The sequence below is a fragment of the Cricetulus griseus genome, assembly GCF_003668045.3.
Source record: "Cricetulus griseus strain 17A/GY chromosome 1 unlocalized genomic scaffold, alternate assembly CriGri-PICRH-1.0 chr1_0, whole genome shotgun sequence".
NCBI classification, from domain to species: Eukaryota; Metazoa; Chordata; class Mammalia; order Rodentia; family Cricetidae; genus Cricetulus; species Cricetulus griseus.
In genome coordinates this window covers 52920516-52945297 of record NW_023276806.1, presented here as the reverse complement: position 1 = coordinate 52945297, position 24782 = coordinate 52920516, and the positions used below count along the sequence as shown (strand labels likewise).

At 39.5% G+C, this 24782-nt stretch overlaps 2 protein-coding genes across 13 annotated transcripts in view; one reads left to right on the top strand and one right to left on the bottom strand.

Annotated features, from left to right (window-relative positions):
- Positions 1–6555, top strand: part of Phtf1 (putative homeodomain transcription factor 1) — a 41976-nt gene extending 35421 nt beyond the window's left edge. For 9 of the 10 annotated variants that reach the window (XM_027393856.2, XM_027393859.2, XM_035450875.1 and 6 more), the window contains 4 exons: positions 1266–1421; positions 2456–2551; positions 3710–3835; positions 6049–6555. In XM_027393856.2, coding sequence (XP_027249657.1) covers positions 1266–1421; positions 2456–2551; positions 3710–3835; positions 6049–6069 — 399 coding nt within the window. In that variant the 3' untranslated portion in view covers positions 6070–6555. The remainder of the gene's footprint in view (positions 1–1265; positions 1422–2455; positions 2552–3709; positions 3836–6048) is intronic. The other variant, XM_027393855.2, reaches the window with a different exon arrangement.
- Positions 6556–10841: 4286 nt separating this feature from the next.
- The window catches only part of Magi3 (membrane associated guanylate kinase, WW and PDZ domain containing 3), a 203992-nt gene continuing 190051 nt past the window's right edge, over positions 10842–24782 (bottom strand). The window contains exons 20-22 of one of the 3 annotated variants that reach the window (XM_027393848.2): positions 18890–19028; positions 18031–18121; positions 17331–17467 (exon numbers count right to left, since the gene is read on the bottom strand). In XM_027393848.2, the coding sequence (XP_027249649.1) occupies positions 18072–18121; positions 18890–19028 (189 nt within the window). In that variant the 3' untranslated portion in view covers positions 17331–17467; positions 18031–18071. Of the gene's footprint in view, positions 17468–18030; positions 18122–18889; positions 19029–24782 lie in introns of all 3 variants that reach the window. The other 2 variants (XM_027393847.2, XM_027393846.2) reach the window with 2 other exon arrangements.

The following is a 24782-nucleotide window of genomic DNA, read 5'->3' as shown; positions in this document are numbered from 1 at the left end:
TACTTTGTAGACAAGGATAACCTTGAACTTCTGATCCTCCTGCATTTACTTTCCAAGTACTGGCATTACAATTGGGTGTCCCCACTTCCAGCTCACTTTTATCTTTTGATGGATATTGCTTGGTAGGAATGGAATCTTAGGTTTCCAGCTAGTTGTTTTGTTTCTCCCCCCCTCCTCTCACTCCTTTCTTCTTTTCAGTACTTCTAGGATATCCTTTTCTCATTATTTAGTCCTTGCTGGTCTGATAATCCATATGGAGACTAGGCTGGCCTTGAACTCAACAAAGTTCCCATGTAACCTCTGATTAAAGGCCTGTGTCACTATACCTGACTTTGTTGTCTTTGGGCTTCCATATTTTGTCTTGAGAAGTTAGTTATTAGTCTTACCGTTGCTTTGTGCTTTGTGGCCATTCAGCTGTGATTTGTGGGATAGTGTAAGAATCATGTTTCTTGAAGGACCCAATAGCTGCTGTCAGTTGTGACTTTCCTCATCCTGGTTATAGCTGATTGACCACGATGACCTGAACCCAGACTGAACTAAAGAGCTTTGCTCTTTCCCAGAGTTAAGAACCTGAGGTATTGGTAACAGGTTTTAGGGAAGGGATCATTCTGGCCATGGGGATCATGACAAACCAAGGCTGGCATTAGTGGTAGCACTGGGGTTCCTGTGAGGCCTTAGAGTTGGTCAGGGGGAAGAGGAGAATGTGGGCAGCTGCTTGATGACCCCTGCTTATTACACGTTTGCATTTGGTTTCTTTCTGTGGATAGTTCAAGAAATGATTCTAACTTTCTTGGGCTTTCTTGAGTGAAGTTTTTTTACTTTGAAATCAATAAATTTTAAAGCAGTAAAGCTTTAAGACACACAGTAGGCAGTCAGTGCAGCCATGTTGCCATGCTATTATCTGACTCCTAAAATGGACTGGCTTGAGAGACGTTACTACTGGAACTTGTTAGACAGATGCAGTTAACACTCTTAATAGTGGCCACCATGTGCCTGTGAACACACTGGTGATTCAAGGAGCTGGAAGTTTGTCATTTCTTACTTTTGCTGCTTATAGACGCTTGCCGTCTTTCATGATCAGGGAAAGAAAAAAAAAAAACCTAGGAAACTTGGAGAAATACACAATGGCTAAGTAAGTAAATAATACTTATGAATGAATATTCAACTTTTCTCTTTTGAGTCTTAAAATTGTGGATTTCAAACTGACACAGGAATACTTCAGTGATGTTAAGACAACTACTGAGTTTTTTCTGGTCTTTCGATAGGTTCTTCAAGGCCACAAGACATTCCTGAATGATGTTTACAACTGGGAGTTCTTGATCTGGGAAACAGCACTGTTGCTTTTCTTGCTTCGCCTGGCCTCACTGGGGTCGGAAACCAACAAGAAATACAGCAATGTTTCCATTCTGCTCACTGAACAGGTATTGATGGGATCCTATCAGGTTGGCCAGTGGTTACAGGTGTTGAGGACTAGAACTGACTCACGAGCTGTGACTTCATTCACATCATGTCACCTTTGCCACTCCTGTTATCTTTTTTAATGTATCTCAAATGAGCATAACACCCTCATCTTCTACCAAGGACTAGGAGGATGAAGAGCTAATGGGCTGGAAGTACTTTGTGATACTGTGAAAATATTGTTGGTAGTAAGGGAACATGTGAGCACATACTAACATTGACAGATGTTTCTTGTGACTGTGGAGTGATAATAATGTATTTTCTTTGGTAATTTTGATTTTAAGTTCAAGTTTCCCATAAACATGAAGTAAAAACTTGGGGATAATTTGTTTTTGTTTTTGTTTTGGCCTCAGATTCATAGTGGGTAATTCTTCCTTTAGGGGAAAAATAAGGAATTAGTAAGTTAAAACAACTATCTTTTTTTTCTCTTCATAAATGTATATTGAAGATATTAGATTACTTGGGGGTACTGAGAAGAATAAGACACAAGCTTTGAATTCAAGGAATTTGAATGCTGATTATGTATTTTTTGTTATTTTGATACTTAAATAGTTTCATCAGTAATTGTTTTATTTCCACTAAGCTTTTCTTTACCAAAGAGTTGCTGCTAACAGCGGTTCTCAACCTTGTGGGTCACGACCTCTTTGGGGGTTAAAGACCCTTTTACAGGGGTCACCTAAGACCATTGAAAACAAAGGTATTTACATTATGGTTCATAACAGTAACAAATCCGTTATGAAGTAGCAATGAAAATAATTTTATGGTTAGGCGGTTGCCACAACATATGAGGAACTGTGTTAATCGTATTAAAGGTTGTAGTATTAGGAAGTTGAGACCACTGTGATAAAGAATGGGGAAAAGCACATGGCCCTGTAGCTGCTGAATCCATAGACACAAAATGTGTTTTACTTGAGAACATGACCATCAAAATGTGCCAGATTTTTTGCAATCTGTATTTTTTTCTGCAAAATTTACCTTGCTGTCTTTTTTTGTTTAGATTAATTTATATCTTAAAATGGAAAAAAAGCCAAATAAGAAAGAACAACTCACTCTAGTAAACAATGTATTGAAGCTGTCCACTAAGTTGTTAAAGGTAAGTAATACCTCACTTACACTTTCACTACAGTGTTTAATAGTCAGCTTCTCAGTAAAACAAAGGGTAGAGGAGGTCACCACTGGAGTTAAGCCAGAGCTAGTACAAAGCTCCCTGAAGCAAGTCTAGGGAGAGTGGCTCTCACTACCATGCTGGGCTGCCTGGTTAGAAAAAGACCAGGTCTTTTCAGGTGGAGGTTGGGAGATCACTGGCTTATTCTCAGGAATATCCCTCAGGGATACAGTTTGATCATAGAAAAGCAGACCTCTGTTGGCCAGTGGACAGGGTCCTGTTTGGGTGTCATGCTTAGCTCTGCTGAGTGGCCACCAGCATGGCCATGCTTCCTGTCGTCTCCACACATCCTTCTGTGAAGAAGGCTGCTGGAGGTGTAGATACTACAGCCTCATACTCTCCTGCAACATGACTTGGCTCCTGTGGCTGTGTCCTCAGCCCTGTTCCCAGAGACACTAACATCACTGGTGAAACTGGGCCCAAGAAGCAGTTGCTTGTCTCATACTCATTGCTGCTTGTCTAGGCTGGAGTTGTCCTGGTGCTCTCTATGCCTTCTGAAGGTCACCTTTCACGGTGAATTGAAGACCTTAAGCTCTCTTATCGCTGACTTCTGTAAAGAGTTATGGCTGCCAGTTCTCTTTACCAGACATTCACCTGCCAAACCAAAGGCCTACTTGTCTCTGTAAAGAGGGCCCAGGCTCTGACTTCTGGCAGCTCAGTGTCGAATGCTAGCATGATGGGAAAGAAGTCCTATCACCTAGGTTCTGTAGGTACTCATGTCTTCTGTTTTTTTTTGTTTTTTTTCTTCTTTGAGACAGTATAACTAAATATCCCTGGCTGACCTGAAATTCACTGTGTAGGCCAGGCTAGCTTTGAACTCACAGAGATTTACCTGCCTCTGACCCCCAACTCCTGGGATTAAAAGGCACCAGTTTAAAAAAAAAAGAAAGTACTAATGACTTATTGCTCCCTTCCATTTTAACAAGGTTAGGCCATGGCAAGGTTAATGAATCCCTCACAGATTTCTTTGAAAGTACCTCTGGCATATTAAGGAAAGAGCCAAAAGCAGCATCTTCAGCCATTTAGCATGGAGTAAGATTGAGTGTTGGGAAGCCTTGTTTCATTTCAGTCCCTCTGTCTTCATAGGAGCTGGACACACCATTTAGACTCTATGGATTGACTATGAACCCCTTAATCTACAACATCACAAGAGTAGTCATCCTTTCGGCCGTCTCAGGGGTTATAAGTGATCTTCTAGGATTCAACATACGAGTATGTGTGATCACTGCTCTGGCTTTTTCTCGTTGAAAGTACTGTATGTGTCCATGGAATCAGCTCTTAAGGACATTGGTCTTGGTGCTTTACAGGCTTTTCAGCTTAGCTTTTCTCATTTTACAGAAGTAAAAGATTGAACTCTTGAGCAAATTAAAAGGCTAATTTGGAATTTCATGTCAATAGTGTGGTCTGGGGGAGCCTGTTACTATGACCTGGGGAAATACAGGAATGACTGAAAACCTGCAAAACATTAACTGCAGTGTGCCACTTTTGATCTTGAAGTATTTATTTTTCCTCCTTTTAATATAAGAATTGTTATTTATTTCTTCTTATATAAAAGGTTCTTGCTATGGAATTATTCAGTGAGAGTTGAGCGCATACTTCAGGGGTCAACCCATCAGAGATGCATATCTCATGGAGAACAGACCTCATTTAGCAAGGTGATGAGGATATTGTCACCAGAGATGCACATCTCATTAGCCTTATCTGCATGACGATAAGGAATACTGTCTTCTGAATGTGTTAGCTGCCCTCACTGTAGACTCTTGTGTGGAGAGCTCTTTCCCTCACATTACAGCTTGGGGATTTTTCCCATAGCACTACAGTGTGTTAATTGCTTTCTGGGCATAATTTCCTCTATGCATCGGTATATTGGATGACTCCCCCCAGCAATGTGTGATTCTGGCAAGAAAGTAATCACAGTCAATACTTTTACTCTCTCAACCAGGTCTTTGTAGAAACTTAGAAGTCTGTCCTACAATTATCTTCCTTGGTAGACAGTTGGTCAGGGTTAGAGTCTAGGCAAAGAGACCACAATTGAGACACTCACATATGCCCAAGGACAAGAATTATGACATGTATGAAGTTGTTGATCCATAGCTCTCAGAGAGATAGAGAACAAGAGTGTACTGGATTTACTCTGCCAGCAGATAGGGAAGTGCTATCCCAAGTTAACCTTGCATTCGACTTAAAGCAAATCCTTAACTCTTTGGACTTATTTTTACCTTGGTCTATTATAGCAAGATTATCCTGCGAGATAGCATAGGGTATAATCCTTAGAGCCAAAAGGCTCCTTTCAGCCAGCTACCTTCTAGCACAAGTACCAACAGGAACCAAATATTGCCCGTTTGTTTACATAAGTTACCTAGCTATCTGACACTCCTTCCACCCACTGGAGAAAAGCAGCACTCTGAGAAAAAAAGATTCTTGCCTTGCACCTGGTTTTTGCTTACTATAACTTTTAGCTTATTTATCAACTCAAATTTAAGAATATGGCAAAAGCACACATATCCCCTCTTAAATTTCCTTAATGACTTTGTCTCTCTCTCTCTCTCCTTCCCTCTCCCTCCCTCTCCCTCTCTCTCTCTCTCTTTCTCCCTCCCTCTCCCTCCCTCTCTCTCTCCCTCCCTCCCTTCCTCCCCCCTCCCTCTGCCTCTTAATTAATCTCCTTTTCCTTTAAGAAGTTCTTGGAAGCTTAGACCACTCCCACTCTAAGCTGTAAAAGGCTGATGTTATTGATTTGTGTAAAACTTTTATCTGTTTCTATGACCCTGAAAAACTCTAGCCTTGCACCTGGCTAGAGCCAGGGAATTGCTGATGTTAAGTGTACACAAGCTAGAAACTTTCACAGCACAAAAAAGAATAAACAGCAAAACAATAGAAAACAGTAAAGAACAGAACAGGATGGCAGAGCAATAAAGAGCACATGAATAGAAAGAACATGTTGTGAAAAGATTTTTTTCCTACAGCCCTCACTCAGGCTTTAGTTCCTCAGCTTATTGTAGTGTCTCTTTTGAGCCCTAAGCAAAGGTTCATACCCATCCATAACTCCAGTTCCAAGGGATCTGATGCCTCTTCTGACATAGGTCAGGCATGCATGTGGTACACATACATGCAGGCAAAACGCTTACCTAAAATAAAAAATTAATCTTTAAAATTTAAATGATAGTGAAAGTGTACAGTCCATTGTGATACACCATAGCTGGGGATGGCAGCTCAGACTGTTCACTGAGATGTGGCAGCTTTGCATCTGCTAATCTTGCTGTGTGGTATTTTTTTATTTGCAAGTTCTTTATAATAAATTTTTAACAAAACAGTAAATGGTTTTGGTTCAAAGTCATGAGAATATACATCTAAATTCCACCTATTTGTCTTACAGCTAACTAAGTGTTTTTGTTTTTTCTTTCTTTTGGGTGATTTTCTTTTTTCAGCTGTGGAAAATTAAGTCCTAAGCTGAGTCGTGTGCTTGGACTCTTTTCCGGCTGGTGTCACTGCTCGCCCACTGAGGACAAAGATGGCTCCCTGAAACGAGTGACTCCACCTGCCAGCTCACATGCATAAGCCTCTCTGCTCAGCCAGCCTAAGGAGTGGAGTTTCCAGAGGGGCACACCCTTTCCCTGGGCATGTGTGCTAAAGGCCTGCACTTCCATGGTTCTCAAGCAACGTGAATAGTCAGCAAACTAAAGCCTGCCTGATGGTGACGCAGGACCGTCTGAGTCAGGACATTTATCCTGGACCCTCCAGTATTGTGCTAGTTATATTTACTGGAAATAGTCTTCTGGGTAACCATGGTGGGTCCCAAAGCATGAAACAATTATCTTTTATTGGAAATATGCAAATTCAGTGCTTTTCTATTATATTCTGTGGATTGGGGATTTCTCTATCAGAGAGAAACTATTTTAGGTTAAATCTAAATAAAAGAACTTTACTGGAGAAAATACCAGTTTCTAGGATTTTTTTTTTTTTTTTTTTTTTGCATGGAGGGTAATACAATAACCTGTTAAACAGAATTTCTGTTTGTTTGTAGAGAAAATTTTAATTATGATTTTGAGTTAAGCTTGTGACTATAGTTGTTGGTGGGTCATGCATACTCATGAGTAATTCAGCCATGCCCACTGGATAACATGGTTTTTTTCTCTAATGGTTTGCCTACTAGACCACATCATATATCCAGCCTTTAGTACAATTTCAGGTCCTCAGTGTCTAATAATCGCCACTCTGTGCCTTGGATGTAGGGTTTTGTTTTGTTTTATTTTGTTTTGTTTTCCAAGCATCTCATTATGCAAGCGTCTCTTATTAGAAACCCCAGCATTCTTGCTCACGAAGCTCTCTCTGTTTTGAAGAATTTCTTGAGGAAGACTGGAAGTGTAAACACCTTAATGGTAAGATTTTAGAACTTGATAATCTCCTGTACTGCACATAACTCATAGGATTGGTTACACTTTTTTTGTTGTTTTGTTTTGTTTTTTTTTTTTGTTTTTGGAGCCAGGGTTTCTTGGTATTGCTTTGGAGCCTATCCTGGAACTTGTTGTATAGACCAAGCTGGCTTCGAACTCACAGAGATGCACCTGCCTCTGCCTCCCAAGTGTTGGGATTAAAGGCGTGTGCCACCAATGCCGGGCTGGTTACTCATTTTTTATATCTCTTTATGTGTCTAGATGTTTTGCATGTGTGTATATTTGTATACCATGTGCATGTCTGGTGCATGAGGCCAGAAGAAGGCATTAGATCCCCTGGGACTGGAGTTACAGATAGTTGTGAGCTGCCATGTTGGTGCTAGAGAGGGAACTCAGATCCTTTGCATACACTCTTAACCTTTGATCCATCCCTCCAGCCCTGGTTACACATTCTGTAAGCAGGGAAATTGATGAACCCAAATGTGAGCTTCCCAAGAGTCCACAGATTGTCCAGATCTTCTCTGTTTGCATCCTTGTCCCTGCTACTAAGTAGGATAATTACCTATTGATGTTCCGGTTTGATGAGATTCTATAACTTCCTTAGCACCATGCAAAATACTTAGCCATTAATTGCACCGTAAATATCACTATCTATACCTTTTTAAAATCTGATAGAATCATAAGCTTTGAAGAGACAAATATAGGTAGTATACTGGTCAGCAAGAAGTTTCAACCATCCCAAGTGCTGAGAGGGAGCTACACTTTTTTTTTTTTTTTTTTAACAAAAGTTCCATTGATGTGTGTGTACATGTTTATGTGTCAGAGTGTATGCTCACATGCTTGTGTATGCAGGCATGTGTGGAGGTCAGTAAAGCAAGTCCAGTGTCATGTTTTTTCTGCAAGGCTGGAGCCAGGCAGAGCCAAATAGATCTTCCTGTCTCCACTCCCTCAGGGCTGGCTTGTAACCTGGGTTCTGAGATGTGAAGTCTGGTCTTGATTATTGTGCAGAAAGTTCTTTTAACTGCTGAGCTGCCTTTTCCGCCCTAGGGGCTATGATTCAAGAAGCTGATCTATAGATACCTCAGATCTCAACAGACTCACAGAAAATGGCTGACCATTTCCATAAGGAACAATTGTCTTAGATTTAAGATTAAGTTTTTTCAATGTTTGTCTGTAAAAAAGCTGGTGCATTTTTTTTTTTTGAACCTTTAGAGTGAATTAGAGTACTTTCCTTTGAGGGTTAGCTTGAACTATGATTTTTGTAGTGTGTAAAAGGCTTGTGTGTGTTTTAGGCGGGTAAACTTATATACAAAGGCAACTACTATTTATCAGTGTAGGAATTATTTGTTGCTCATTTGCCTGCTTTATATCCAGTCACCAAGTCTGAATAATTATCTCTGGTGCTATTTTGTTTATGATCTAACAAATAAAGCTTGCCTGAAGATCAGAGTACAAAGCGAGCCACACTAGTTAGCCATAGAGGCCAGGCAGTGGTGGTACACACCTTTAATCCCAGCACTAGGGAGACAGAGACAGACTGATTGCTGTTAGTTCAAGGCCACCCTGAGCTACACAATATTGATCCAGCCTAAAAGAGAAACAGAGCTCACACAAAGGTGATCTCAGCACTTGGGATCCCATGCTTTTAATCCCAGCACTAGAGAGGAATATAAGTGGGAGGAGACAGGAGCTCAGTGCAGTCGGAGGTTTGGTGGAGACAGATGCAGTCTGGAGATGAAGTCTGAGGACAGGATCACCCCTTGGTCTGAGTATTGGTAGAGGTGAGAACTCTCTAGTGGCTGGCTGCTTTGCTTCTCTGATCTTCAGCTTTAACCCCAACATCTGTCTCTGAGTTTTTATTATTAAGAACAATTAGAATTCGTGCTACAATTATCTTCTGATCACTTCATGCTTCTCTGTCCCCATTGCCACCCACTGTAATTTGACATTGTTTTTATAAATAAGGCCTTTCCACTTCCATTTTACTTAAGGCTTCCTCTCCCCCTAGTCTAATCCAATGTTGCTGGGCTTTTTGTTTTTTAAGGTGGTAGATCTTTTGTAAAATATATCTCATTTGGAATCCATTCATAGTTTACTGGCAGTGTTGATGTATGCCTTTATTAATCCCAGAACTCAGGAGGCAGAGGCAGGCAGATGGATCTCTGTGAGTTCAAGGCCAACCTGGTCTACAGAGTAAGTTCCAGGACAGTCAAGGCTACACAGTGAAACCCCATCTCGAAAAATGAAACCAAAGCAAAACAAAACAAAAGCCACAGTTTACTGTTATTGTGAAGATAATTCACATTTTTTAAAAAAATACGATATTTAGGCCTATTGTATTGAAATATTTCTAAATCTTTATTACATATAAAAGATTGAATATAAGATTTTAAGTTTTAAAAAGTAGTTGCATGCCAAGACAATGGCACACACCTTTAATCCAAGCCCTGAGGAGGCAGAGGCAGGTAGATCTCTGAATTTGAGGCCAGCCTTGTCTACATAGCAAGCTCCCTGGTCAGTCAGGGTCACATAGTACGACTTTGTCTCAACAACAACAACATTTGTCCCATTGCCTTCTAGATTGCATTGTTTCTGACCAGAAGTCTTTAATTTTTGTTCCTCTCTAATAATGAATCTGCTGCTTAATTTTGGCTGCTTTTAAGATTTTAGTTTTACCACTGAATTTGTGCAATTGAATTATTTGTGTTGGTATAGTTGTTTTCATAATATTTGTGTTGGGATTTTTATATTTAAGGGATCTGTGGTTTATTCATAGTTCATAGTCGTTCATAGTTTCACATGATCAGATTACAAAACTTTTTGCCATTAAAGTTTTTTCTACATTCTACTCTGACCTGTCTTCTTTTGGAACTCAAATCTACCATGTGTGTATTTGGTTTCTTGGAGCATCCCTTTTAGCTCACCAAAGTTTATGTTTTTTCAGACTTTTATTTTTTTGATTGTACCTTTGTTTTCTACCCTGTTCTGCACTAATTTAGCAAACTCATCCAGCATATTGTTGCTAATTTTTTAAGACCAGTTGCACTATGTAATCAAGGCTGGCCTTCATCCCCCATCCCTCTTCATCTTTCAGCACCACAAGTATGTGCTATTGTGTCTGCTCTCTCCAGTACATTATCCAAAGTTTGATTTTAGTCTTAAAAACAAACAAACAAGCCTTCCATGTCTTTCCTTTAAATATTTACGGTGTTGTTTCTTCAGTTGGGACATGTTCTGGTTTTACATGCCTGGTAAATTTTTTTGTTTTTTGAATTTCATTTATTTGGTTTTTCGAGACAGGGTTTCTCTGTGTAGCTTTGGAGCCTATCCTGGCACTCGCTCTGGAGACCAGGCTGGCCTCAAACTCACAGAGATATGCCTGTCTCTGCTTTTTAAAATTTTTTTGTAATTAATTTTTTTTAGCTCAAATTAGGAACAAGCTTGCTGCACATGTCAGTCCCTTCTCCCTCTCCTCCCCCTGGTAATTTTTTATTGACTGTGAATGTGTAGTGTTGGGAGTGGGGTGTTGTGGTATACATGTATTCTTTTTTGTAATCTTATTGAGCTTTATTTTGAAATGCAGTTTCTTTGAGACAGCATTTCAAGGATTGCTTTTAAGCTTGGTAGATGTGCCAGGGGTAGCTAGACTTAAGATAATTATGTGTTTTTTTATTTTTTATTATTTTATTCTTTTATTAGTTCAAATTAGGAACAAGCTTGCTTCACATGTCAATCCCTTCTCCCTCTCCTTCCCCTCCCTCCCCAACATCCTACCTGCCCCTAGCCATCCCCCCTCCACTCCCCAGGCAGGGTAAGGCCCTCAAAAGGGGCTCCCTAAGGTCTATCACATCATTTAGGATAATTATGTTAAAGCAGCATTTTTCTCTGCACTACACTTGGTTGTCTGCTTGTGAGGAAAGAGGTTTTCCTGCATTGGTAGTATGATTCCAGTCCTGTGTAGAATTTAGCATTTTTTCTACTTGCTTCTTTTGGAGGTTCATTGTGGTTGGGTTTTCATGTGTTTGTGCTACCAGTATTCAGTTACAACTGGGCTACCCTTCTGCATGTCTTTGGAGCTCTCCTCCTCTCTGAGCAAATGCATTCTCTCTGGTGCTGGTTCCTTTGGGGCTTACCTTTCCTCATAGCAAGATTGCTTCATTTGGCTTTCCTTTCTACATTCAGCCCAGAGGCTGTTTGTAGGCAGTCTTGGGAATCTCCTTGTTTAACTCTGTTGTCCTGTGCTGCCCTTGTTCAAAACCTAACATCTGCTATTAAACTTTTTCCATTATTTTTAGTTTTAAGGAGACATATTTTCCTCACCTTAGTAAATGGTATAGAGCTGATTCAGCTGCTCAGGTAAAGGCTCAATGTCTAAATCTAGTTTTGCCTTGTGGTGGTTTGAATGAGATGTCAAGCTTAGTCTTGGGGATTTGAATATTTCTGCTCAATTGGTGGTGCTGTTTGGAGAGGCTTAGGCAGTGTGGCCTAGGTAGAGGAAGTGTGTCCGTTTTGAGAACGGAGACTCTCAACATTTCTATTTTATGCTCTCTGCTTGTGATTTAAGATGTGAGCTCTCAGCTTTTTCTCCAGCCAGCCTGCCTGCTGCCTCTGCTCCATTATCATGCACTCTTAACTTTCTGGAGCTTGTAAGTCCAAACAAACTTCCTTTGAAGGTTGCCTTGGTGTCTGCTTTACTGAAGTTTTAGAAAAGTAACTAATACATGGTTTTCACTGCTACTAGCTAAGGCTTCTTTAGGCTCACCTGGGCTGCGCTGCTCTGTTGGGTTTCCATTAGCTGAAGAGCTGATTTTCCACAGCTGCATGAATGAACTTAAAATATGGAGATTCTCACACCATCCATACGAAAGCTTGTAGGAGTTTCCTGCAGTCACCTCCAAGGCCCCTTTGTGTCAGTGCTGCATTCCTGCCAGTTTGACCTCCCCTACGTTGGCTTCCTTTTCTTCCCTCCACACCATCTCCTTTACCAAGTTTTCTCTTCCTAGGCATATCCAAGTGTTTCTTCTGCCTTGGAATACATCTTTTAGCTCTCAGCTTTCAGGCAGGGCTCTCTCTCTTTCATGACTCTAGTTAATTATCAGTTTTATCACTCACTGACTTCCTTCATGTGCTTCACAATCTTTTGTCTACTTGTGTTTCCTTCCCATTAGACCCTGAGCTCCCTGAAAACAGCAGAACAGTACTGGATTCCCTAACAGATGCTTAGGAAATATGCGCTGGATGAAGAATAGCCCTCCTGTCTGTCACTCCTGGGCAGCAATCTGTGTTTCATCAATCCCCGTGTAATATCTAGTGACTTATACTTTGATTCTCCCAAAGGGCTAAGATTTTGGTAATATTACATCATTGAGAAATAATACCAAGATGTAAAAATAGAATTAAGTTAAACTACTCATCCATCTAATTGTAGTAATAACTACCAAAGAATAAGAAATTTACTTATTGATTTGGGCTTTAAATCTGTTTTATTGGGGAAAATCACCCTTCCTAAAACTGCTATGGATGTATACTCTGTAACCCTCCTAGGCATGTTAAGTTATGGTCACAACTATAAACTAAACTCTGAGAAGCTAAATAACCATATGCTTGCCTAACTGGAATATGGTTTTCTTCACTTTTTAGCAAGAGAAATTCTAAATAACAAGGTGTCGCAAACGAGTCAGTTTATGGGTTCAAGCTTTTTGTTCATTGGTGAACAAACCATGCAAGGTGAATCAATCTCATTTTAAATTAATCAAACTGAAAGTTTTGAAAACTTTTCCATCTACATAGTCTTAATAGGCCAGATGGGTCTTGTTCTCAAACATGGTCATTTGGGAATTTATTAATATATACATGGACTAGTCTAGTAATTTATGTAATCTTGTTTCTTGCAGTCACTGGTGCCTATTCTGAGTGATAAAATTTGAACACAGACTTGCAGTGGTAACTTTTCCTGCACAACACACACAGCTCCAATAAGGTGGTACTCAGGCTAACTAGTGGTTGTTCTAAGGACAAAGTAAGTTTCTTGGTTTGTAAATTTGTTTTTTTTTTTTTTTCTTTTTGACTTTAACATACATAGTAAAAAAATGGGCATTTATCTATAGGACTGTGAAAGCAGAGTTTAAGGCTAAATTAAAGCCTGTGTCCATATTTTAGAGTGTGAGATTTAGACTTTTTCTACTAGGTAAAATTCTTCCTGAGCATTGATATATTCCCTCATATTAATGCTGCTTGTATGCATAGAGACCAAGCAGCTTTGAACAGGTTCAGCTTCTATATCAGTACACTAGAGTGACTGACAGCCTGTCAAATCTGTAGATATGTCAGATGAATTCAGCTAACTAAAGATGATAGAATTCCCAAATAAGTGTTTCTGGTGCTGTTAATAAAATTGGTAGCTTTTAGGTGTGGGGCATTCCAAGACATAAACAGTTGCTCTGATGCATTCCCACTCCACAGTGGACTGCTGTACTTCAGTCAGTCTGTGCAGATAGATAATCTGTGGTTCTAAGGTCTTATATAAGGTAGGCTAAGCTCCAATCTGCATCTTTGTGGAGGTCACTAGGTAGAGCCCTACACAAGTTCTTTATGTACCTTCAATACTTTGGTGAAAAATGGACATACAAAACGTGGAACTCATTTGTCCAGATGTCTACAAAGTATTTGGCTTTGTATTTCTGCATAACAATAACATCTTGACTATTTTTTAATGTGTGTGAATGCACACACAGAGTGCATGAAGGGCAGCTTGATGGGCTCAGTTCTCTCCTACCAAGAGTCCTGGCAATGGAAGGGTTGGTGGTAAGTGCTCTTACCTGCTGAGCCATCTTGCTGCCCCAGTTTCCTTTAATTAAATGAAGGTATTCACATGTAAATGGAGTCCAAGAGTCTTGATCTAGGAGTTGAGACTGCTCAGAGCTGCTTAGCTGTAAGGAGGCTGTAGCTGTCAGCAGACAGTGCTGTGGGATGGACTGCAGCAGTCCTGCCTGGTAACAGCAGTGTGTTTGCAGAACGATGTGGCTCCTATTCTCTGCAGCTTTTGCTCTGATACATTTCCATTATTTCCACTGTGGGCCTGTAAATGTAACTGGACTTTATTTTTAGTGCAAGGTCATGCAATTATAGGAATTTTTCTCCTGAAGAATATTAAAATAACCAGTTTTGAAGTAGGATTTAAGCAGTCTGTGTGTATATGTATGTATACAAACACACACACATTACGAAGTGAAATGAAACCAAGTCCAGACACTTAATTCTAAAAGTAATTTTAAAATAAATGTGTATTGCCATGGAATTCTGTGAACTTGTGGTAGGTAGTCTATATTGTTAGTCCACTATAAATGTGTAGTAACTAAATTCCAGTGAGATGAAATGTCTTGTCTTCTCTAGTAATGGAGAAAAGGGACATTAAAAAAATAGCATTAACATCAAATTATCAATGCAAAACTATTGTCTTTGCAATGAAATATGAAAATAGGCATAATGGTATACAACTCATGACTTTCATCCATATATGAAAGTAGGTACAGGTAAAGGCATATTATGTCTTCATGATTTTACAACTTTGATGACTCAGATTGTGATGAGAACTAAGCTCCACAAACAGCAATGTTAAATGATCCTGATAGTTAAAAAAAAAAGCAGGACATAAACTTTTTTTTTCTTTTTTAATATCTATATAAAAAATAACGAGCAATTTACAGATCTTTCTCTAATCGGAACCTCAAGTGTATATATATCTATATATATATATATATATAAAGGTACTGTACATATATAAACATTTACAACCAGGACATCCATATTTTGCTCAGCATTCCAAGGCCACGTGGCTAAGTCATGTTTGCAGACTGTATATAAATCAGTACAGTGACAGGTTACTTAAGGAAGAGCCACATCAGAATGACAACATATGACATCAAAGTTATGTCACAATTAACAATAAAAATAGGATTTGTATCACTAATTGTGGACTATAGGGAAAATAAATCATTTCTGTGGTACTAAATTCTTAGCATTTATCAAGCCTCCTAATTTTGCTCTATTCAAGTAGTTATAATAGATGGGTTAAATATAGTTCTGGGTGGAAGCATGTGTTACCTACAGGGGCCAGTACAGTTGGTCACAGTGGAGTTTGTCAGACTCACAGGGTAACAGAATGATTGCTCAAATACTCCCTAAGTAGACAATTTTGGTCTGAGAATTGTGTCTGTGTTTATAGATGCTTCTGAATGCTGTTTCAAGGAACCAAACGAACATCCCAATCTATTATATGAGGTTAAAACTTGTCTTCAACTTTCAGCAAACATTTTTCTTCTTAGACTTTAGAAAATAACTCTGAAATCTTTTCCTGTTTTTAAATAGTTAGCTAAAAATTAAAGTTCCAACACATGTGGTCTATAGCATATTAGTCCTGACTTGCTGGGAAAGCCGAATGCAAGCACTGCTTCTAAATCCCTAAAACTCCTGCATCGGTCCCAGATAAACTTCTTTCTCTATGCCACAGGAGCTGGTGCTTTATCTGACAGTGGATTGTAGAACTGACATGATTAAGTCCCTCACAAAAATATCAATTATGTATTAAAGACTAATGATTAATAATCAAAATATCCAGATAGTAGCTTTTCTTGGAAGAGAAACAAATGGTACTTCCACAAGCTCCTGCACTTCTCTTCCTACGACAGGTGATCTGAGACACCGTAGCTACATTAGGGTTGGCTACTGGCAGGAGTTTGTTCATTCTGCTGGTTAGTACTTCCTCATTTTGAGCATTCAATTGTAAGGACTATCTTTAACAGTTACTTGAAACACCTTACTTAGCCATAAAAAAAGCATCTTTAATATTTGATTTTTCCTGTAATGTAGTGATCTTTCTGAGTTGCATTTTTAAACTAGGATGGTCAGAAGCTATGAAAATCGGCAAGTGCCAACTTTAATGATGAGCTAACAATTTCTTCCTCTGCAAGGACTCAAATATTTCTCTCTGTAAGCATGCAACATGCTATTGGAAACATCTTCAAGCTAAACCGAACTGTTTCATGACTGGAAATATCAGAATGGGAATGATAAAACAGACATGATACAATAGGTAACTTGGCACGAATACAAAGTGAGTTGTAACCATACTGCTAAGATCATGTCATTGCTGAGCGGGCAGCCTGAGCAGGGCATGGCAGATGAGCCCATGGCTGCAGCTCCTTCCTGAATGTGAAGAAGGGCAGCCAGCCAGGGCCAGGTGGGTCTTAGGAATCCCAGAAGACTTTCATGCAGTCTGTCTAACTTGATGCTTCAATTAGGTATTGAAGACTATCTGGACACCTTTCCCCTTAAAAGAATGCTGTGTTTGAGTAAAAAATTACAACTTAATTTTCTTTGTATTATACAAAAGGTCATAGCTGTTTGTCAGCCATGCCAGCAGGGCCTATGATTTTATTTGCACGTGGCACTCTCCAGGGCCCTGGAGTGATGGGAGCTTTTTTGACTGGAGAGCTGTTTTCAGGTATGCCCCCTGCACGCTCCTTGCATCTGTCAGTGGCCTCTGGCTCTTTCCCTTTGTGATCTTCTGCTTTACCTAACGTCATCTTCTCTTCAGGTTCCTGCTTGAGCTTCTTTGCTGAGATCTGGACATTTTCTCCTGTGGTTGGCTTCTTTCCTTTTTCCTTCTCAGACACCGCCCTACTAGCAGTGTTGCTGATCTTTTTGGATGGAAGAGATGTTTCATCAACTTTATTGCTCTTTTTCTCTGGAGACCTTGTTCTGGTTTTTCCAAGTTGACTCTGCTTCAGATCTTTCCTGACAACACCCGATTTTTCTTTCCCATCTGGGAGCTGTTCAGTACTGTCACTAGTATGGCCTGCTGCCCTTTGGCTTTCAGTGTTTGACGGGCCAGTGCCTACAATCTTTTGCTGATTCTTGGGACTAGAAGATCGTCCTCTGCCTTTTCTGCAGGGATCTTGTCCAGAACCCGCCTTAGTGGTGATCTGACCTTTAGTCTCTCCTTTCCTAGGGCTGAGTGACCGATCTCTAGATTTTCCTTTGGGGTCACTTTTTAGGGGCCTGGGAATCTTTTCCAAATGTTCCTCTGAATGTTGATTAGCTGACTTTTTGGGACTAGCAGATCTCTCTCTTCGTGTGACACCATTTTCTCCTTTTAGTAGATTCTTCTCACCATGCCTTTGACTACTGGGTGGATCCTTCTTACTCACATTTTTCTGGAGAACGGTCTGATGCTTCATTTCAGGCTGGCTTCCACTGAAAGTGCTTTTCTTTTCTGGTACAGTGTCCTTTAGTTCTTCTGCCTTTTCACATATCTGAACTCTAATCAGAGAGTCTTCAGTTACTGGCATGTGAGACTCTTCAAATACGGAAGCAGAATGTGAAGATGGGAGAAGTGGTGGCTGTTCATCATAAATGACATTGGAAGATGAAGGACTATTAATATCCCAATCACCTAAAAAGTGATTGAGTAGAACACAGTTACACTCAAGAATTATGAATAGGAACAGTGAGTTTTGAACTTTGACAGCCATTTGAATATGTTACAGGTTGCATAGCCCAAGGAGGAATATGTTACATAACTTGTATATATTTAAGTCACTTTCTGTAAAGGCAGATGCTTATAGATATCTGCTTATGTATGAAGGGTAGATTGTTATAATAATTGTTTCACTTATGTACTGTTAGAGGTGATATATGAGCTGTAAATTATTCATAAAGCCAAATAAGATAGAAATAATAAAATTGGACCAAAGTACCTGGTCCAAGAAACTTACTAATTAATCTATTATTACTGTTTAACTTAAGGATATGCCAAAATCACTAGTGAAAAAAGACCAGACTGTGGTAACCCAAATGAGGTTTATGGGCACTGTAAATAATTTTCTTGTTAGGCTGTCAAATTTAATGTCAAAAGAAGACTGAAAAAGTGCAGAAGACAGAAGTAGATGTATTTAATAGCATCATTTTAATTAAAAAGAAAATGAAAGAAGTGATTTAAAAGACATGCAAATTTACCAAGTCTTTTTAAGGAAAGACCAAGAAAAGCCCTGAAAGCCTTAATGTTGCTCAGGCTTCACGTAGGAGCACAGACCGGAAGGAGCCAAACCTGAAGAAGGAAGAGAAAAAGCCTAGGACTATGTGAAAACAAACCAGCACAGTTAGCACAGATGTCATGGGAATGTGTGCTGTATGAGCAGATGGTGAAAGGTAACACAGCCAGAGAATCATAGCTGGAAGGGACCATAGGAGGTTATGTCTACATTTACTCTACAACAGCTCTGATGGGGAGCTATGCAGGGAGACACATATAAAACAGGTGTGGTACTGCCTTTAGTTCGGATCATGCATTCCCAAAGTGATTTTTAAAACACTGACAGTTCAAAATATATAATAAAGCCAAGGGCATTTACCATCAATACAGGAGTACAAACATGATCTTAGATTTAACTCCCTATCTCCAGGTAGTAGGGCTACAGCAACTTATTTTGATAAGTGACTAGAAAATCCTAAAGTTCTGGCATTCACTCATTGAGATAAGCTTACTTTAAGAAAATAATATTTATTGGCAAAGTGTAATTAGCAAAGGAGAAAAAAGCTGGGTTATTCTAAAGACATTTGTTTGTCTCTAATGTTCTCATATTTTATAGGCACATTTCTCTCCAAAAAGCACTATTTCAGATGAAATAAAGGTAACAAATGCTCTACTGCAACAATTATACTATTTGGAAACATCATTTGCATTATAGTAACTTTCTTAGGTGTTTCTGGTGTTCATTTCTAAATTAGCCAATAAAATGTCCATCTCTTCCAAAGGGGTATTCCCTTTCCTTCTGCCATCCCCTCCCCAGCAAGAATGCTTAGCTACTTTACTTACCATGGTCAGGTATCAAGCCAGTTCCTGGCCTCAACAGGAGTAGGACTTTATTTCCACCAGCCTGAATGAGCTCAATTGCTCGAGTATGTGTGATGCCTTGTGTAGGTTCCCCATTGATTTCCACAATCTGGTCACCAACCTGGACAAGAAACATTTACAACTGTATGAAACAGCAGGATTTTTCATTTCTACATTGTCAACAGAGCCCTTCAATTCTGCTAACTCACTCTTACTTGTAAAATCTTTAACCTGGACAGATAGCTAATAGGTGGACAGATGACAGCAATAAGGAGAGACAATGCATGATTTTATTTACTTTATAAAAATTCTACGTGGGAAAGTTTTATGTGGCTACCAGTCAGTATCTGAGCCTTAATCAAGAATCAAATTCTGATTTTCCCACATGTGTGAGGCCCTGAGACTGATTTCTAGTAAGGCAAAAGGAAGAAATTTAAAAAAATCTAGTTTTCTGCCAAAAGTTAAGACAGTAGAAAAAGTGACATTTCTATATTAACCTAAATACAGCACAGAGCAGCAACTAAATGACAATTTGTAAAGGGTGCTTTCAAACACAAGCTAATAATCTTGACTTGGTTTAGTAAAGCTGGGGCAGGTGATTGTTCATCACTAAAGCTTTCCTGAGAGATTGGCCATTCTTTGTATTGCCAGCTATCCTGTCCTGGTATGAGGCCTTAGCTAAGTGACTTATTTGGAGATTACAACTTATAAAGCTTTGAGAATACATTAGTATGAACACTTATTTAAACCAATTGCTGGATTGCATATAGTGACTTAAACATAAAGTTATTATCTTGGGAAACAAACAGAAAACTGGGACTAAGAGTATGATACCATAATGCTGGTGTCACTTACCAGAAGTGTTTGTTTGTTTGTTTGTTTGTTTATTTATTTATTTATTTATTTATTTTGGTTTTTCAAGACAGGGTTTCTCTGTTTAGCTTTGGAGCCTATCCTAGCACTCGCTCTGGAGACCAGGCTGGCCTCAAACTCACAGAGATCCGCCTGCCTCTGCCTCCCGAGTGCTGGGATTAAAGGCGTGCGCCACCAACACCCGGCTGAAGTGTATATTTTAAAAGAAAGTGAAAAAATACGGGGAAATTTAATAGTAAGGAACATGAGTAAAGATGTTGTGATTTTTTTTAAAGCTCTATATTAAGGTGACATGCAACTCAGGGTATTTATTAACTTTAAAATGAACAATGAGATATTATTGAAAATAAAAACCCAAATATTCCAAATATTTGTAAGATCATAAACAATCCACAAGTAATGTGACAGAAGAGATGCAGTAAGTATTTGATGGGCTGGAGAATGGCTCAGTAGTTTAGAGCACTGGCTGCTCTTCCAGAGGACATGGGTTCAATTCCTAGCACCCACATGGCAGCTCACAACCTCCTGTAACATCAGTTCCAGGGGATCTAATACCCTTTCTGGCCTCTGTGAGCCTGGCAAATACATACATACATGCAAAAAAAAAAAAAAAAAAAAAAAAAAACCTACAGATGCTGGGCAGTGGTAGCGCACACCTTTAATCCCAGCACTTGGGAGGCAGAGGCAGACAGAGGCCAGTCTGGTCTACAAAGCTACACAGAGAAACCCCGTCTTGAAAATCCAAACCAAAACAAACAAACAAACAAACAAACAAACAAAAAAACCCTACAGAAGCAGCCTGACCTGAGAGGAAGCTGGGGTCCAAGTATGTGGTTCCTATCATTCATAGTTTTAATTTTTTTTCTAGGTCAGTGGTCTCATTTTCTTCTCCTGTTAAATTAAAACTCCAGTCCTACCTAGTAGGCTTGTTGGAGAGTCAGTGCTTTGAGACATTACATACCAACTATAAGTGTCAGTTCTCAAGTTACTGTAAAATGCATTGGTATAAAGATTTGACTGTAAATTATACCCAATTCTACACAATAAAAACTATCACATAAACTATGAAACAGAAATAAAAGTGTTCTGATGCATATTTAGGAAGAGAAAAAGACGTTTTACTCTTGAACAAATAGAGGTGTGAAGGGTATCAGAAATATGACTGGCTGGTGGATTTAACTGACATTATGCTTTAAACATTGCCTAGAATTCACATGTTGGAAACCTAACCTCTTAAATCATATGTTAAGGTGTAACACAAAAGATAAAAGACCCAGAGACATATTGGGGTTTAAGCTTGAAGCTGAAGATCAGAGAAGGAAAGCAACCCCGTTGACAAGGCAGTCCTGTCTCCATGAATCCTCAGAGGCAAAAGGTTCTCAATTCTTGTCTCCTCCTCTTTATATATCCTTTTCTCTGCCCAGTCATATTCTCCTGTCTTTATCTCCCTAGTGCTGGGATTAAAGGTGTGTGATTTCAGGTGCTGAGATCACCTTTGTGAGCTGTTTCTTTAGGACTGGATCAATTTGGTGTAGTTAGTGTGGCCTTGAACTAACAGAGATCCGTTCACCTCTTAATCCTGAGTCCTGGGATTAAAGGTGTATGCCCTGGCTTCTGTGGCTAACTGATATGGCTGCTTTGCTGTTTTGATTTCCAGTGGCTTTAACAAACCATAAACAATATATCAACACATTGGGGTTCTGAAGAGTAGGAACTTGGGAGGCAATTAGATTATCAATGGGGAGTGGCTCTGTTTTAAAAGGGAACTCCCATTTCCTAGACATTCTGTCGTCCCCCCCCCCCCATGCTGATTGCTTCAAAACTAGAGTCCACACCAGCAAGGGTATCTTAACCTGAGAGTTCACAGGCTCCAGAGATGTAAGAATTAGATTTATTCTCTACACATTCCCCAATTCCAGGTATTCAGTTACAGTAACAAGCAGAATAAGGTAAATACATAAAATGAAAAGAAACAAGTGAAGCAAGACAATAAATATTACAGAACATAAAGCAGTAAGAAAGGCAATTAAAATCCTTATTGTTCAGAATAAGTGGAACAAAAGCCATGATCTAAGCCCCTTTGATAAGTGATAAAAGAATTATTTTCTCAAGGAAGTACAGATAAAAGTAGCTCTGAATAAATAATTCCCACAATAAAGGAAAACCAGTGTGAACACGATTAGTTCATCTTAAGAGTGAGGTCACAGTTTCACATTTTGTCTTAAGCCACAAACCTGTATGTTTTAATATAAATGAAATCTAAATAAAACTTGTAATTGAACAGACTTGCCACCGGGTGTCATTTTAACTTTAAAATAAAAATGGGAAGGAAAGGGAAAGTGTGGCATTAGGTTTCCATTAGTCAGGACAGCAGGGTTGTGTATGAGGACTATTTAAAACCAACGGGCAAAACACTCCTGGGAGGACAGGTGAACATTTTTGCTGAGATTTTAAGTTACTACAAAGTGTCAATAAGATGATGAAACTATTTTTGATGAGCTGAACATTCAACTCCAGTTTTGTATTACTGAAAAATCATGAGAAAGGAAAGGAGAGAGAAATGAAAGGCAGACAAAAGAAGTAAAGAAAAAGACGTTTTTGTAGGCCAAGCAACTCTGGTGGTCAATTAAAGCTAGCCTTAGCAAAACAGTGAGGCCTTAAAACTTTAAAAACAAAACAAACTCCCAAAACAAAGACAAGGAAAAAAAAAAAAAGAAAAGACAGAGGAAAGAATGTTTTGCAGTTGTGGCTGCAAAGACTCAGAGGTTAAGAGTGCTAGTTTCCAGCACACAACCACCTGTAACTCCAGTCCCAGAGGATCTGACACCCTCTTGTGGCCTCTGAGGGTACTGAATGCACCCCCCCCCACATCAAATATTAACTATTTAGAAAATCACTGTCTTTTAAAGCAGCATGTATATTACATTATCTTATGACCTGTTAAGAAATTATATGCCTCCTGAGGAAATCCAATCCAGGTAATCTCAGCAAGGAGCTTGACCTTCCTGAGCCTCAGATTTAAGTCTCTAAGTGTAGGTATTGCCACTTACCTCATGGACCAACAGCAGCATAAGTGACAATACACGTTGCTTGGAAGACAGACACTGAGACTCTGAATCTGACTTCCTTGCTTGCAGTGCCAGGGGTGGAAACCTAGACCTCAGGTATGCTAAGCACACACTGAACCATACCCCAGGACTTAAGGGCCAGTTTCAGACTCAGGCAATTTCCAGATCCTCTGCTGACACACAGTGCCTTCTGACCTATAAGATAACACTCAAGGATTTCTGAATTACACTAGTACATTGTTGCTGTACCACTAATCCTGTTTACCCAGTAATAACAGCTGAGGACAAATCTTAATTTTCTAAAAATTCCAATATTTAGGAGCTGGTGAAGTAGATCAGTGGGTAAAAGTATTTGCTGCCAAGACTGACAGACAAGGGGTCCGCCTGGTGGAACGCTAGCACTAATACTCAAAGCTGTACTCTGACATGCACCTTGGCATGCATGCCCTCACACATGTACCCCCCCCACACACGTCCACACATTAAGTAATTTAAAGATTAGTTATCTAGATTTATCCATCCATTCTACCCTCTTGTTATCTATGAACATCTATAAAATATAATCTTAATTAAAAAACTCACCTAGAGCATCCTTTTGAAAAACATGAATTACCCACTGAATATTCAAGGCATTGTATGAAGTAAAGATACAGGGATTAAAAGGTACAGAGTACAAACTTGAACTGCTGATCTGAGACCAGTAAGGGAAGAGGGAGACAGGAAGGTGGAAACCCTCCCATGGCATCATGGAGAGTGTCAGCTAAGAAGACCTCTCTGAAAACTGACATTTTCTTATTAGAACAGATCTGAATCTAGCAGTTAATAGTCTACTTGCTTTTGTTTTCAAAATCTAGACTTTGTTTTTAAAATAAAAGTAGGTTCAGTCATGGGACTAAGTTTCTGATGTACTTTAGAATTATACATTACCTGTCTTTAGGCCTGTTTGGCTTTCATTTGTATGATGGAATTAGTAGATCTCCCAGCACCCGGGAGGCAGAGGCAGGCAGATCTCTGAATTTGAGGCCAGCCTGGTCTCCAGAGCGAGTTCCAGGACAGCCAGGGCTACACATGGAAACCCTGTCTCAAAAAAAAAAAAATAAGAAAGAAAGAAAGAAAGAAAGAAAGAAAGAAAGAAAGAAAGGAAGGAAGGAAGGAAGGAAGGAATGTGAAACACCTTAACAGCAGAGAAGAGGTAAAGGGGGGAGAGGATCAAGAGAGTTCTAAAGCATGGCACAATGGATCCTAAAAAGAGGCTCAAAAAGAAGCTGCTTAAGGCTACATGGCTACAAAATGGTAGGAAAAAAAAGTGTTTGATTTGCATCTTCCTCAATTCTCAAACCTGAGCTCTTTTCACTGCACTGAACTATGTGAGAAAGCAAGCAGGCTGGACCCAACAACTCTTGATCAGCTGCTCCCAATGACATTTAGCCTTTCTCCTCATAAACCCTCTGGCTCTGGTATGTGGTTTTACATTTCTACCCTTTCTGCTTGCTTTACTTTTTCTTGTGCAGTAATTGTAGGCCCCTCTCAGAGTTCTGCCCGTGGCCTGCTGCTCCCTAAATTTTGAGTGACTTAATCTACCACAAAGCTTTGCTCATCACTTCTGTCTGGGTCCTGTCACTCTCCAAGGCCTGCGAAATACATGCTAACTGGTACCTCTACTTCAATATAATAAAAAAATTACGGCAGCTAGCTGCCAAATTCTTTCTCACCTGAGCCTATCTTCTTTCTTTTTTCTTTTTGTCATACAGGCAAGAGGACATCCCTGAGACCTCTTTTGTCTTTGTCCTTTGTCTCTCATTCACTGATCAGATACTTAGGAGTCATCTAAACTGGGCCTTCCTTCCCTGGAAGGTAACCTCATCTATTTTACCTCATATTCAAAGGGTTAGCACTCAAGTTCTCCTCATACCACCACTCCATGAAATAGTGAC